This window comes from Staurois parvus, unplaced genomic scaffold (assembly GCF_062004578.1).
Source record: "Staurois parvus isolate SC_StPar_1 unplaced genomic scaffold, SC_StPar_1.0 ptg001191l, whole genome shotgun sequence".
Taxonomy (NCBI): Eukaryota; Metazoa; Chordata; class Amphibia; order Anura; family Ranidae; genus Staurois; species Staurois parvus.
The window spans coordinates 386,131-399,910 of record NW_028318987.1 but is presented as its reverse complement, the minus strand read 5'-3'; the positions used below and the strand labels follow the sequence as shown (position 1 = coordinate 399,910).

At 48.8% G+C, this 13,780-nt stretch overlaps 2 protein-coding genes across 2 annotated transcripts in view; both read left to right on the top strand.

Annotated features, from left to right (window-relative positions):
- Positions 1 to 9,820, top strand: part of LOC149438475 (IgGFc-binding protein-like) — a 113,359-nt gene extending 103,539 nt beyond the window's left edge. Inside the window, 2 exon segments of the mRNA XM_089659813.1 lie at positions 7,623 to 7,773; positions 9,764 to 9,820. Of these exon segments, the coding sequence (XP_089515939.1) occupies positions 7,623 to 7,773; positions 9,764 to 9,820 (208 nt within the window).
- Positions 9,821 to 10,722: 902 nt separating this feature from the next.
- LOC149438474 (IgGFc-binding protein-like) overlaps positions 10,723 to 13,780 on the top strand; it is a 58,594-nt gene continuing 55,536 nt past the window's right edge. The window contains exons 1-2 of the mRNA XM_089659812.1: positions 10,723 to 10,731; positions 13,494 to 13,622. Of these exons, the coding sequence (XP_089515938.1) occupies positions 10,723 to 10,731; positions 13,494 to 13,622 (138 nt within the window). The remainder of the gene's footprint in view (positions 10,732 to 13,493; positions 13,623 to 13,780) is intronic.

Here is a 13,780-nt window from a genome sequence, read left to right as displayed (position 1 = left end):
ACCCAGAACCCACTGCACCAGGAGGAACCCAGGACCCCCTGCACTAGGAGGATTCCAGGACCCACTGCACCAGGAGGATCCCAGGACCCACTGCACCAGGAGGAACCCAGGACCCCCTGCACCTGGAGGATCCCAGGACCCACTGCACCAGGAGGATCCCAGGACCCACTGCACCAGGAAGAACCCAGGACCCACTGCGCCAGGAGGAACCCAGGACCCACTGCACCAGGAGGAACCCAGGACCCACTGCACCAGGAGGAACCCAGGACCCCCTGCACCTGGAGGATCCCAGGACCCAGTGCACCAAGAGGATCCCAGGACCCACTGCACCAGGAGGAACCCAGGACCCACTGCACCAGGAGGAACCCAGGACCCACTGCACCAGGAGGAACCCAGGACCCACTGCACCAGGAGGAACCCAGGACCCCCTGCACCTGGAGGATCCCAGGACCCACTGCACCAAGAGGATCCCAGGACCCACTGCACCAGGAGAAACCCAGGACCCACTGCACCAGGAGGAACCCAGGACCCACTGCACCAGGAGGAACCCAGGACCCACTGCACCAGCGTAGGGTCTGACAATGGGTCCAAGGATTTATTTCCCATACCTAATGGCTGTCAGGGTGCCATTGTCTAGCCTGTAGAGGTCTGTGTGTCCCTCCATGGATATGCCTCCCCAGACCATCACTGACCCACCACCACAACGGTCATGCTGAACCATGTTACAGCAGCAGAACGTTCTCCACGGTTTCTCCAGACCCTTTCACGTCTGTCACATGTGCTCAGGGGGAACCTGCTCTCATTGTGAAAAGCACAGGGGGCCAGTGGTGGACCTGCCAATTCTGGGGTTCAATGGCTAATGCCAATGAAGCTCTATGGTGCCGGGCAGTGAGCACAGCACCCACTAGAGGACATTGGGCCCTCAGGCCACCCTCATGAAGTCTGTTTCTGATTGTTTGGTCAGAGACATTCACACCAGTGGTCTGCTGCAGGTCATTTTATAGGGCTCTGGCAGGGCTCATCCTGTTCCTCCTTGCACAAAGGAGCAGATACCGGTCCTGCTGATGGGTTAAGGACCTTCTACAGCCCTGCCCAGCCCTCCTAGAGGAACTGCCTGTCTCCTGGAATCTCCTCCATGCTCTTGAGTCTGTGCTGGGAGACACAGCAAACCTTCTGGCAATGGCATGTATTGATGTGCCATCCTGGAGGAGTTGGACTGCCTGTGCAACCTCTGTAGGGTCCAGGACCTCATGCTACCTGTAGTGACACCGACCCGAGCTAAATGCAAAACTAGTGAAAAAGAGTCAGAAAAGATGAGGAGGAAAAATAATTATTGAATCAAATAAAATAATTGACATGCTCTGTGGAATTGCATAGAGTAACTCTAGACCTCCTCTTCTGGGGTCCCCTGCTAGTGCTGTCCACTCCTCCTCTTCTGTCTCTTCCCCCATAGCAAACCATTTGCTATCAGGGCAGACGTAGACAATCGGGCACAGCACTGCATCGTGATAGGTCTCATCTGACCACAACACTTCCCACCAGTCCTCCTCTGCATCATTCAGATGTTCAGTGGCAGACTTCAGACGGGCCTGGACATGGGCTTTCTTGAGCAGAGGGACCTTGTGGGCACTGCAGGATTTCAGTCCTTGTCGGCGTAGTGTGTTACCAATTGTTTTCTTGGTGACTGTGGTCCCAGCTGCCTGGAGATCATTGATAAGATCCTCACGTGTAGTTCTGGGATGATTCCTCACTGTTCTCATGATCATTGACACTCCACGAGGTGAGATCTTAAATGGTGCACCAGACCTAGGGAGACTGACCCTTGTTTTGTGTTTCTTCCATTTGTGAATGATTGCACCAACTGTTGTCACCTTCTCACCAAGCTGCTTGGCCATAGTTTGGTAGCCCAGTCCAGCCTTGTGTAGGTCTACCATCTTGTCCCTGACATCCTTGGACAGCTCTTTGGTCTTTGCCATGGTGGAGAGTTTGGAATCTGATGGTTTGATTGCTCCTGTGGACAGGTGTCTTTTATACAGGTAACACAATGAGATTAGCAGCACTCCCTTTAAGAGACTGCTTCTAATCTCAGCTTGTTACCTGTATGAGAGACACCTGGGAGCCAGAAATCCTGCTGAATGATAGGGGATCAAATCCTCCTTTCCCTCATGAACATGCAGATCCGTCATCATTTGTTAGACGCATTTCTGCTGAATTTGTTGTTGTATTCTGTCTCTCAGTGTTACAATACACTGAACATTCGATGTTTAGACCGATCATTTCTGTGTGAGGGGCGAACATTCAGCATCAGCAGGGGAGCAAATACACATTTCCTTCACTGTATATGTATATATATATATATATTACAAAATATATGACAAATATTTTTAAAAATACATTTAATCTACATTTTTGGAATGTATTTACAAATATATGTAAAAATATATGATAAAATGACTTTTATATGTTAAAAAAAATCTGAAGAACATATTTTAAAAAATATATTTTTAAAAATATTTTTCATATATTTTGTAATATTTCAACATACAGTATTTTATATATATATATTGTGGGAACTCGCTTCAAAATGGTAGAGCTTCTTCAAAGCACACAGCAACTCAGTTCTTTTTTAAGGGCCTTTTTGCCCAATTTTATTTAAATGACAGTTCAATAACATAAGAAGTTCCCACGCAGGGGTATCCACCATCACACAAAACAACGATTCAGCCTCCTGGCTTATACTCAGCTTGATGTCTGTCTCCTGCAGACTTCTTCAAGAATTATGGCTCTTGCACACCGCTGGCCTCTAGCACACAGCTAGTCTCTAGCAGCCCCTTGCTGCTTTTGGCTTCCACCTCTCCTAGGTGGAGCCCACCTGACTCCTGTCTTCTAGGTGGAGCCCACCTGACTCCTGTCTTCTAGGTGGAGCCCTCCTGACTCCTATCTGCCGGGGTGGAGCCCAGAACCTTGGTCCTGACTCTCTGAAAAGGCCTGCACACACCTGTGCAATCAGTCTCCTGGCCATTTCCAAAACCTGGTCCCAGGATTGGAGATTTCATCCCTCCCAGATCGCTTCGAAATCTCCAGGCTCCAGCTCCCAAAACAGACCTTACAACCAAAGGAGGAAGGTGAAAAGCCACTTTCCTCCGTATCAAACACTTACCCTGGAGCCCCTCAACCTGCCTTGTTGAGAATCCCGGGTGACAGATCGCCACACTGTCACACTATATATATATATATATATATATGGTGGGAAGGGGGTGATACTACTACTGGAACATTTTTTTTTCAACTTAATGCAGGAAATGAATTAAAAAATGTTCTGCCTTTAGAACCACTTTTGAGCACGACCATTTTTATCTCCTAAATTATTATGAATTGTTTCCTGGACGATCACCCCGTCTTCTGTATTTAGCATTCACACTTCACCACACCTCTTTGTTTCTTGCCATTATTTCCTCCCCACACAATGTTATCTCCAATTGCTTGATTTAGATGCAGAGCTGGTTGACCGAGCGTATAAAAGCCTCACCGAGTCCCGAGTTGCGAGACTAAACGCTGTTCATCGGCAGGTAAGTCAGGAACGGATGAATACCTTTCAGAATTTGTTTTATTTTCTCATCACAATTGTGTTAGTTAAGGTTTGAGCAGATAACAAAACAGATCCTCAAAAAAATATTTCAATCCGAGCTCCGGTATTCTTCAGTCTGCTGGAAAAAAAATGTAAAGTCGGCAGCTTCAAATACTGTAGCTGCTGAATTTTAATAAAATACACTTAGCTGTCCAAAGATCCAGCCACCATGCTCACCTGGGGGCGGCTCTTCGCAGGTCTTCGGGTCCACGGTGTAGCAGGGGCGTATTTACCACAAGGCACTTGCCTAGGGCGGCAGTTTTCAGGGGGGCAGCACCTCCCCCCTTGCCCTCTTGTGCTGGTGGTTCTTGTGCTACTGCTCAGTGGAAGTTTGCCCCTCGTGCTTGTGGTTAGTAGAACTTTGCCCCTTTGTGCTGGTGGTCAGTAGAACTTTCCCCCTTGTACTGGTGGTCAGTAGAACTTTGCCTCCTTCTGTTGGTGATCAGTTGAACTTTGTCCCCTTGTACTAGTGAACAGTGGAACTTTGCCCCCTTATGCTGGTGGTCTTTGGAACCTTGCCCCCTTGTGCTAGTGGTCAGTGGAACTTTGCTCCCTTGTGCTGGTGGTCAGAGGAACCTTGCCCCCTTGTGCTAGTGGTCAGTGGAACTTTGCACCCTTGTTTTGGTGGTCAGTGGAACTTTTCCCTCTAGTGCTTGTGGTCAGTGGAACTTTGCCCCCTTGTGTTGGTGGTCAGTGGAACATTGCCCCCTTGTGCTTGTGGTCAGTGGAACTTTGCCCCCTTGTGTTGGTGGTCAGTGGAACGTTGCCCCCTTGTGCTTGTGATCAGTGGAACTTTTCCCTCTTGTGCTGGTGGTCAGTGGAACCTTGCCCCCTTGTGCTAGTGGTCAGTGGAACTTTACCCCTTGTGCTGGTGGTCAGTGGAACTTTGCCCCCTTGTGCTTGTGGTCAGTAGAACTTTGCCCGCTTGTGCTGGTGGTCAGTGGAACGTTACCCTCCTGTGCTGTTGGTCAGTAGAACTTTGCTCCCTTGTGCTTGTGGTCAGTAGAACTTTGCCCCCTTGTGCTGGTGGTCAGTGGAACTTTACCCTCTTGTGCTGGTGGTCAGTAGAACTTTGTCCCCTTGTGCTGGTGGTCAGTGGAACGTTGTCCCCTTGTGCTGGTGGTCAGTGGAACTTTGCCCCCTTGTGCTTGTGGTCAGTAGAACTTTGCCCCCTTGTGCTTGTGGTCAGTAGAACTTTGCCCCCTTGTGTTGGTGATCAGTTGAACTTTGTCCCCTTGTACTAGTGAACAGTGGAACTTTGCCCCCTTATGCTGGTGGTCAGTGGAACTTTGCCCCCTTGTGCTGGTGGTCAATGGAACATTGCCCCCTTGTTCTGGTGATCAGTGGATCTTTGCCCCCTTGTTCTGGTGGTCAGTGGAACTTTTCCCTCTTGTGTTGGTGGTCAGTGAAACGTTGTCCCCTTGTGCTGGTGGTCAGTGGAACTTTGTCCCCTTGTGCTGGTGGTCAGTAGAACTTTGCCCCCTTGTGCTGGTGGTCAGTGGAACTTTGCCCCCTTGTACTAGTGAACAGTGGAACTTTGCCCCCTTATGCTGGTGGTCAGTGGAACCTTGCCCCCTTGTGCTAGTGGTCAGTGACGCTTTGCCCCCTTGTGCTGGTGGTCAATGGAACATTGCCCCCTTGTTCTGGTGGTCAGTGGAACTTTTCCCTCTTGTGCTTGTGGTCAATGGAACTTTGCCCCCTTGTGTTGGTGGTCAGTGGAACGTTGCACCCTTGTGCCTGTGGTCTGTGGAACTTTTCCCTCTTGTGCTGGTGGTCAGTGGAACTTTGCCCCCTTGTGCTGGTGGTCAGTGGGGACCAGTTTGAGCACTCGTTCTCTAAAAGGTTCACCATCACTGCTCTAGGGGATGATAAATTTACCTGTAATAATTAAATTCTCTTTCCCTATGCAGCCACCACTCTTCTCTTCCCTCTGACGTTCTGGGTTGTGGGTGGCTCCTCATCTTCCTCACGTAAAACGCATGCCTGCTGATTCTGTATTGTGTTGTGATGACATCTGACTTTGACCACTGGCCCAAGTGCCTTAGAAGAAAGGCTTCTAGGGACCGGTTGCACAACGAGCTTTACACTTGCAGTTGAGGAGGTCCAGTTGCTAGGGGCTTTGGTGGTGACCATGGTTTAAGGTGAGCCTTTTGTGAACAAGTCCTAGTGGGTGGGACGAAACACATCAGAGGGCATGGCCGAAGCGGTGGCTGAGGCCAGGGACTCCAGGGACAGGGTGGAGCGGCGTCTATCTCCTTATCTTGTATAGCACCTGGAACGATCAGTAGATGCTGCTCCCATCTCCTTCATCAGCAGGGTGATTTCTTCTCTGGCTCTCTGACTTGGACCAGCGCCACAAGTCCTCACGTACAGTGAGTTTTGATGGGGACACTAATGTAAACGGTGTTATGATGGTTTCACTGATGTAAAGAGGGACACTGATGGGGATCCTGAAGTAAGGGGGGACTCTGATGGGGACCTTGATATTAAGGGGCGGCTCTTATGGGGACCCTGATGTAAAGAGTGGATTCTGGTAGGGTTCCTGAAGTCAGGGAGGACCCTGATGGAGACCTGATTTGTAAGGGGAGGAACTGTGTAAGAACTGATTTTGATGTTGAGGGGGGCTCTGATGTAATGGGGGCTGATGTAGAGGAAGCCCAAATGGGGGTTTTTTATTTTTTATTTTTAGGTAGTGTAGGGAAGGGTTAAGATCCTTGTCAGGTTTTTATCACATCGGAGAGGGGGGATCCAAGATTTTACAGTTGTCAATAGAACAGGACTAGAGGGAAAGTACTTGAGATAGGGATCAGAGATCGTAAACTTCTTAAAAAGCAGGGACTGATGTAAGGGGGCACTCTGATGGGGACTTTGATGTAAGGGGGGGGGGGATTCTCATGGGGACTTTGATGTAAGGGTGGACTTTGATGGGGACTTTGATGTAAGGGGGGGGGGATTCTGATGGGGACTTTGATGTAAGGGTGGACTTTAATGGGGGCTTTGATGTGGTGGGGGATTCTGATGGGGACTTTGATGTAAGGGTGGACTTTGATGGGGGCTTTGATGTGGTGGGGGATTCTGATGGGGACGTAAGGGTGGACTTTGATGGGGGCTTTGATGTAAGGGGGGATTCTGATGGGGACTTTGATGTAAGGGTGGACTTTGATGGGGGCTTTGATGTAAGGGGGGATTCTGATGGGGACTTTGATGTAAGGGTGGACTTTTATGGGGGCTTTGATGTGGTATGGGATTCTGATGGGGGCTTTGATGTATGGGGGGACTCTGATTGGGACTTTGATGTAAGGGTGAACTTTGATGGGGGCTTTGATGTAAGGGGGGATTCCGATGGGGACTTTGATGTAAGGGTGGACTTTGATGGGGGCTTTGATGTAAGGGGGGATTCTGATGGGGACTTTGATGTAAGGGTGGACTTTGATGGGGGCTTTGATCTAAGGGGGGATTCTGATGGGGACTTTGATGTAAGGGTGGACTTTGATGGGGGCTTTGATGTAAGAGGGGATTCTGATGGGGACTTTGATGTAAAGGTGGACTTTGATGGGGGCTTTAATGTAATGGGGGACTCTGATGGGGACCCTAATGTGGGGGTGGTAAAGTACTGCCTTAATTGTCAGCGGAATATAAATTCTTCTAATAAATAAATAAACAGACATGATGTAAGAGGAAGTGTCTCCACAGCAGTTTTCATTAGAACAGGTGTCTCCATTGGAAGATCTCCCTTCACCTTCTGTTCCTCAGACAACTCTAATCTGTTAGATTTCCCATTACTCTCTTTACCTAAAACCGTAGTAAATGGGAGGGTGAATCCCCCCAGCAGAGACAAAAACATGACTATAGTAGACTTCAACAAAATGACGGCCATCTGCTCACAGACCTCGACTCCTTGTTGAATAAATGTGAATAAAATAGGTGAAAGGTGGCTTCTGCTCCTGTTCTCCATCTGTAGAGAACTTCTCAGATGTGTTTCGCCCTTTTTGAGGATTCTACAATTAAGCCCTGAAAAGGGCGAAAAACCTGAGGAGTTCTGTACAGATGGAGAACAGGAGCAGAAGCCATCTTTCACCTATTTTATTCACATTCATGCAACAAGGAGTCGAGGTCTGTGTGCAGACAGCTGCTATTTGGTTGAAGTATACTGGTGCCTGACAAGGCAAGCCGGTCTGTCTCGTACCAGTCTATCCACATGCTGATCCGGCTGATATAGCCTTGGGGGGGGTTTGAACACTACTATTTTTGTTGTTCTGTGCTATATTTGACTTTGATAGAACATATATACCTAGTCATCTTCCTGCTCCACAGGAAGGCCATGCCCCCACTCCACCATAAACATTTCCCATAAATAGGTAGACTACACCTAAATGGGTTTTAATGGTCCTAGCAGCCTTGTATTCCAAAAATACAAAATGCATTTCTTTTACAAAAGAATTCAACAATAGAACAGGCTAAGGCTCTAGGTCTTTGAAGACACCAAGAGCAATTACAATATCTGTGGAAACACTTACATAGATAAAGCCCCCAGCAGGGGCGGAGTGACCATTCGAGCACTCGGGCACTGCCCGAGGGCTGGGGTAAGTAGGGGGCCCCATGAAATACCCCTGGTACCTTTTTTATAGGCTTTTTTTAGTGTGGGCAAGGACACAGGGGCCCCATGATCCTCTATTGCCCGGGAGCCCCATGAGTTGTCAGTCCGCCCCTGGCCCCCAGTCACAACACACGGCCTCTGAGACAACTTACTGTGGACACATCTTGATCTATAAAATCCCAGGTCACTGCCAGCTGGCCGCAAGGATATAGAGGATGCCATATTGAAGAAGGCTCCATGATTGTTTCACTAGAACAGCAATTTGTCTGCCTTCGAAGACAGCCAACCACTCTCCGGTTGTTGTGCTTTAAGTTTGATGCACACCAGAACATTGAGTAGATGGGTTGGAAAGTTCTCTGGTTGTATGCAGATCACCAACTGAGCTTGCAACACTTCTTCAAATAGTTCCATGTGACGGGAGTCACTTTGGGTGGGGGGAACATGGAACCCAGCTCACTTTGGAGAGGTCGGGAGACCCCTGTCTCAGTTCCCCATATCCATCTTATGTGTAAATCACCCTGTGCCTGTTAGGGGTACACGGTGATCTGTCCTAATATTGGGGTGGGGGGTTTGTTGATTGTTTAACCCCTTCACACCGTGCCTCCCGGCCCTTTTAGAGTTTCAGAAGCCGGGAGACGGGGCGGGGTTTGGGGTCATGTGACGGCGAAACCGTCATGGCGGTCACATGATCGGGAAAGGTCCCGATCGAAAGAGGAGATCAGGACCTTTCCGTGAGTACCGAACAGGGCGTGCGCTCTCGGCACATACTGTATGTCCTTTTTTAATAGAACGCAAATGTGCGTCCGCTCAGCATCTAGGCCCAGATGCCGGGAGGCCGCACATTTGCATTCGGCCGCTGTGAAGAGGTTAATGCCATGTGGTTGCATCTCATTGTTCTATTGTGTTTTGCTTGGGAGCAAACTATTATGGGATGTATGTGTTTATGGGTATTGGCTTGGTGGGGGGGGGTCTCCAGCAGCCCTCCCTCCTGATGGGACTGTCTGTTGGTGTGTCACTCGTTACTAAATGTAGATTGCTCCGCCCTGTGTCATTATGCAGGGAGGGGGGATGGTCCCCTTGAGTGTATATATCTTGTATCGGTGTTAAATAATAAACAAGTCTACCTCCTGGTTTACTTCAAGACTGGTGTCGTCTAGTCTTGTACGGTCAGCTGTGGTGTCTGTGGTCGGTGGTTGGACGGGGAAGCGGTACTCTAACGGAAGTACCCAAGTGCAGAGTGGGGTGAGTTCCATTACATCCCACTCTAAAACCCCTGAAGATACCACCACCAGTCGGGTAAGTGACCTCTAAATAACCTGTTAGCAATCACATAACCCCCCCCCCTCGGCCTTTCTATTCACTGTGCCATGTAGGCCCTGGCCTTATTTGTTTTATTCTCTTGTGCCCCAGGCCTAGCTGCAATAAAAATCTTACTCCTACTCAATCCAACCCCCCCTCCCCCCCCCAAAAAAAAATGTCGGATTCACATACTCTTTTTTGTTTTATTGCTAATCCTTTCTCATGTTCCTTTTTTGCAGAATGAGGATGCCAAATTTCCTGACGCTATGTACGTTGCTAGCTTTTACATGCCGTAAGTTCATTTTATTGCGCATCATGCCAACATATTTCCCATCCTAGAAACAAGGCAGGATGTGGGGATTGCTAACTGGGAATTTTTCGACCAAGCTTCTTGGGGGGCCCAAATGGCCTATGGGTATGTCAGTCACATCAATGAACATTTTACAGAACTGCACTGGTTTTTTAATACGTACCGGGGCCACTTAGCCTTTAACACAGCAGTCTTTGCTGTAACTGCTTATAAAGTGTTAGCTGGAGTTCGGCTTTAATATGTTAGTCGTTTATGTAAAGTCCATCAAAGTCTACTAGTACATCTAACACTACCCTCTCCATGGGGGGGGGCAATGCTGCTGGCTGAGGGTCAGTGGTGTATTTAGCTCTTGTGTTGTCCTAGGCATCACTAAAATTTGGCTCCCTCCACCACCACCAGCACTACCCCACTCAGCCATCACTGCCTCCACCACTAAAATTGGGAGCCCCCCATACCACCAGCACCCCTCCTTCCCCCAGGGCCCCTGCCACTGCCATTAAAGTTTGGCACCACCCCCACCACATCCAATGGCCACTAAAATTAGGCGCCCTACACCACCACCAGCAAACACCCTGCTGCCACTAAAACTGGGCACCTCCCCGCCACCATCAGCACCCCTCGCAACCCTTCCAGGCCCCTCTTTGCCAAACAAAACCCCCCGGCCCCCGCTGCCACCTTCAGAGTGAGAAAGTTAGTCAAGCACTAACCTTAACCTGTCTGGAGCTAAGCCCAGTGTGTTCATTCCTTGTGCGGGAAGCTTTCACCCTCCAGCAGCGCGCAGCCTCCTCGGATTCTATGGTGGAGCCTCTCCAGGTCCTCAGGCGATGGCACCCCCCCCGCTCGAAAATTTCCCCCCTAAGCAAGCGCCTTGTTTGCCTAGCAGTAAATATGCCGCTGGTAAGGGTGGCTACATTGTTCTTTCAAAGACACAGGGAAGGAGTGAGTGTAGCCTTTCTAAGACATGGGGATCACCAGCTGGAAATAATGGGGGGAAAAGTCTTAAAAAAAAAAGAAAACAAATGCAGCCACCACAACTAAAGATGGTTAAATGAAATCTAAAGGGAAACTTATTTTTAGCTCAGGGTAGAGAGGAGATGGTTTAGAACAACTGTCAAAACACCGGATTTCATCGCCCTATGTGGGTTGACACCAGCAGTGCCGGGGCAAGGTTCTCTAGCTTCCAGGGTGAAGAGGCTAAACTGCACCCCCAATCACCCACAATGTGTGAGCATCATGCACCAGAATAAAACTCCTCTCCCCCCCAATTCCCCTTCCTAGCACAAATCCTCCACCCCCAATTCACTCCTCCTAGCACGAATCCTCTGCTCTTTACAATCCTCCTCCCCCTCCAAAATTCCCTCTCCCAGCACAAGTCCCCCAAAATCTTCCATCCAAGCAGAAATCCCCCCTCAAACTTTCCCTCCTTGCACATATCCCTTCAACCTCCCCCCCCCCCAGCGTAAATCCTCTCTCCCTGGTGGCGTATTTAAGGCTTTTGCCTGGGGTGGCAATTTTCACGAGGAGGGCAGCACCGACCCTGCTGACAGTGGCTTCCCCAACAAGCTTACCCAATTTTAGTGTTGCCTAGGGCAGCACAAGGGGTAAATACACCACTGCCTCTCCCCCTAGCACAATCCTTCCCCCCAAATCACTGCAACTAGCACAAATCCCCCCTTGTAGCTCAAATCATTTCTCATTTGAGAGGCAGCTGACAGGAGAGATGTCCACTACTGGAGCATGGGCATGGGATTGAGGTGTTGGGAACACCACTGGCTATTATATTGGGACTGGGCAGTGTGGAGTGTTTACTCACCTGCTGCTCACCCAAGACAGGAGATGGGGTAGGGTAAGCAAACCTCACCGCTTGAATCCAACAGTCCCAATCCAATAGCTCTACTACAGTGGTAGGGGCTAGGTGCTCCTCCACTTCAGATTTGGTATGTCCCATCCAGCAGTAAGCTGATGAGTAGTGAGATGCTGTTGTCACCTCTCCTATAAGCTTGCAGTGTCAGAAACTCGGCTTGAAGCACCCCTCCCCCCACAAGATACCAGTGGTGTATTTAGCTCTTGTGTTGCCCCAAGGAACACTAAAATTGGGCACCTACCCACCTCCCCATCCCCCTGCCGCCACCAAAATTGAGTTAGGCACTAACCTTCGCTTCTCTGGAAAGCAGCCAGCCATCTCCGGAGCCAAGCCAAGTGTCTTCCTTCCTTGTGCGGGAAGCTTACATCCTCCAGCAGCCTGCAGGTTCCTCTGATTCCATGGCGGAGCCTGACCACGACCTTGTTTGCCTCGAGTTAAATACGATACCACGGCGCCCCTCTTGCCTAGCCCTTATCCCAGCCCTGGTCACCAGAACAGAGTGGACATGTTCCAACATGCTGACAAGCAGGGACTCCCCCACTTTGGAGACATTTATTCTCACTTTCTGTTGTGGCTATGGGACAGGAATTGAAGGGAAATCTCTCCAATGGGACACAGATGGCAAGAAAAATTAACAGGTTATAACCCTATATCAGTGGTCTCCAGATGCGGCCATTATATTGCCTTTATCTGGCCCTTGGGGCATTATTCCCCCCACTGATATGAGGCACCATTCCTTCCACTAACACCAACATTGGGACATAATTCCTGCCACTGATATAAACTACAGAACACTATTACTGCCACTAACACTAAAGATGGTCCACTTTTCTCCCACTGGTAGCATCATTGGTGTACTTTTCCAGCCACTGACATGGACAATGGGGCATAATTCCATCCTCTGATATAAAATATAGAGCACTGTTACATCCGCTAACACTAAAGATGGGGCACTTTTCCTCCCACTGGTACCATCATTAGCGTACTGTTCCTGCCACTGACATGGACAATGGGGCATAATTCTATGCACTGATATGAAATATAGAGCACTATTACATCCGCTAACACTAAAGATGAGGCACTTTTCCTCCCACTGATACCATCGATGGTGCACTACTCCTGCCACTGACACCAATGATGGAGCACCAGTCCTTCCACTGGCACCAGTATTGGGGCAAATATAATTCATTGGTACCAGTGTTGGGGAACCATTCCTTCCACTGACACCAATCTTGGGGCACTATTCCTCTCACTGATACCAATAATAAGGCGATATTCCTTCTACTGACACCAATGATTGGGCACTATTCCTCTCACTGATACCAATAATAAGGCGATATTCCTTCTACTGACACCAATGATTGGGCACTATTCCTCTCACTGATACCAATAATAAGGCGATATTCCTTCTACTGACAGCAATGATTGGGCACTATTCCTCTCACTGATACCAATGATTGGGCACTATTCCTCCCACTGATACCAATAATAAGGCGCTATTCCTTCTACTGACACCAATGATTGGGCACTATTTCTGCTGCATTTTCCACTCCCCCTATAGTCAGCAGACCAGAAAACTGGCCCTTTGTTCAAAAGGTTTAGAGACCCCTGCCCTAAATAATAAAGAAGGAGGGTGGGATTTTCTAGGTACCAATCAACAACACAATTGTAGTAAAAAATACAGTATTTTATTTTGCAAAGTTAAAAAAGAAAATGTACATACAACTCATATGTGGACCAATCTAAATGTTTACAAACTGAATTGGTTGAGTTCCATCTGAAAAATTGTTTTCAGATGGATATTGAGACCTTGAAACCTCAACAAGCCTTCACCAGGAGGGAAAGATATGGTCCAAAAGAGAAGTATAATATAAAACACATAGAGAGATGCATATTTTATATGGAGAACCTCCAACAGAATCAGGTGAAGTGCAAAGAGGACGAACCCATTCATATGGCATACAAGGACAAAAGGCTTGCCAAACTTAGGGCAGTGAAAGGTGTAGCCTGAGGGATGGCCCAGCTGATCACAATGGATCCATAACAACAACAATACTGCATGCAACAAGACAAGCCACTTAG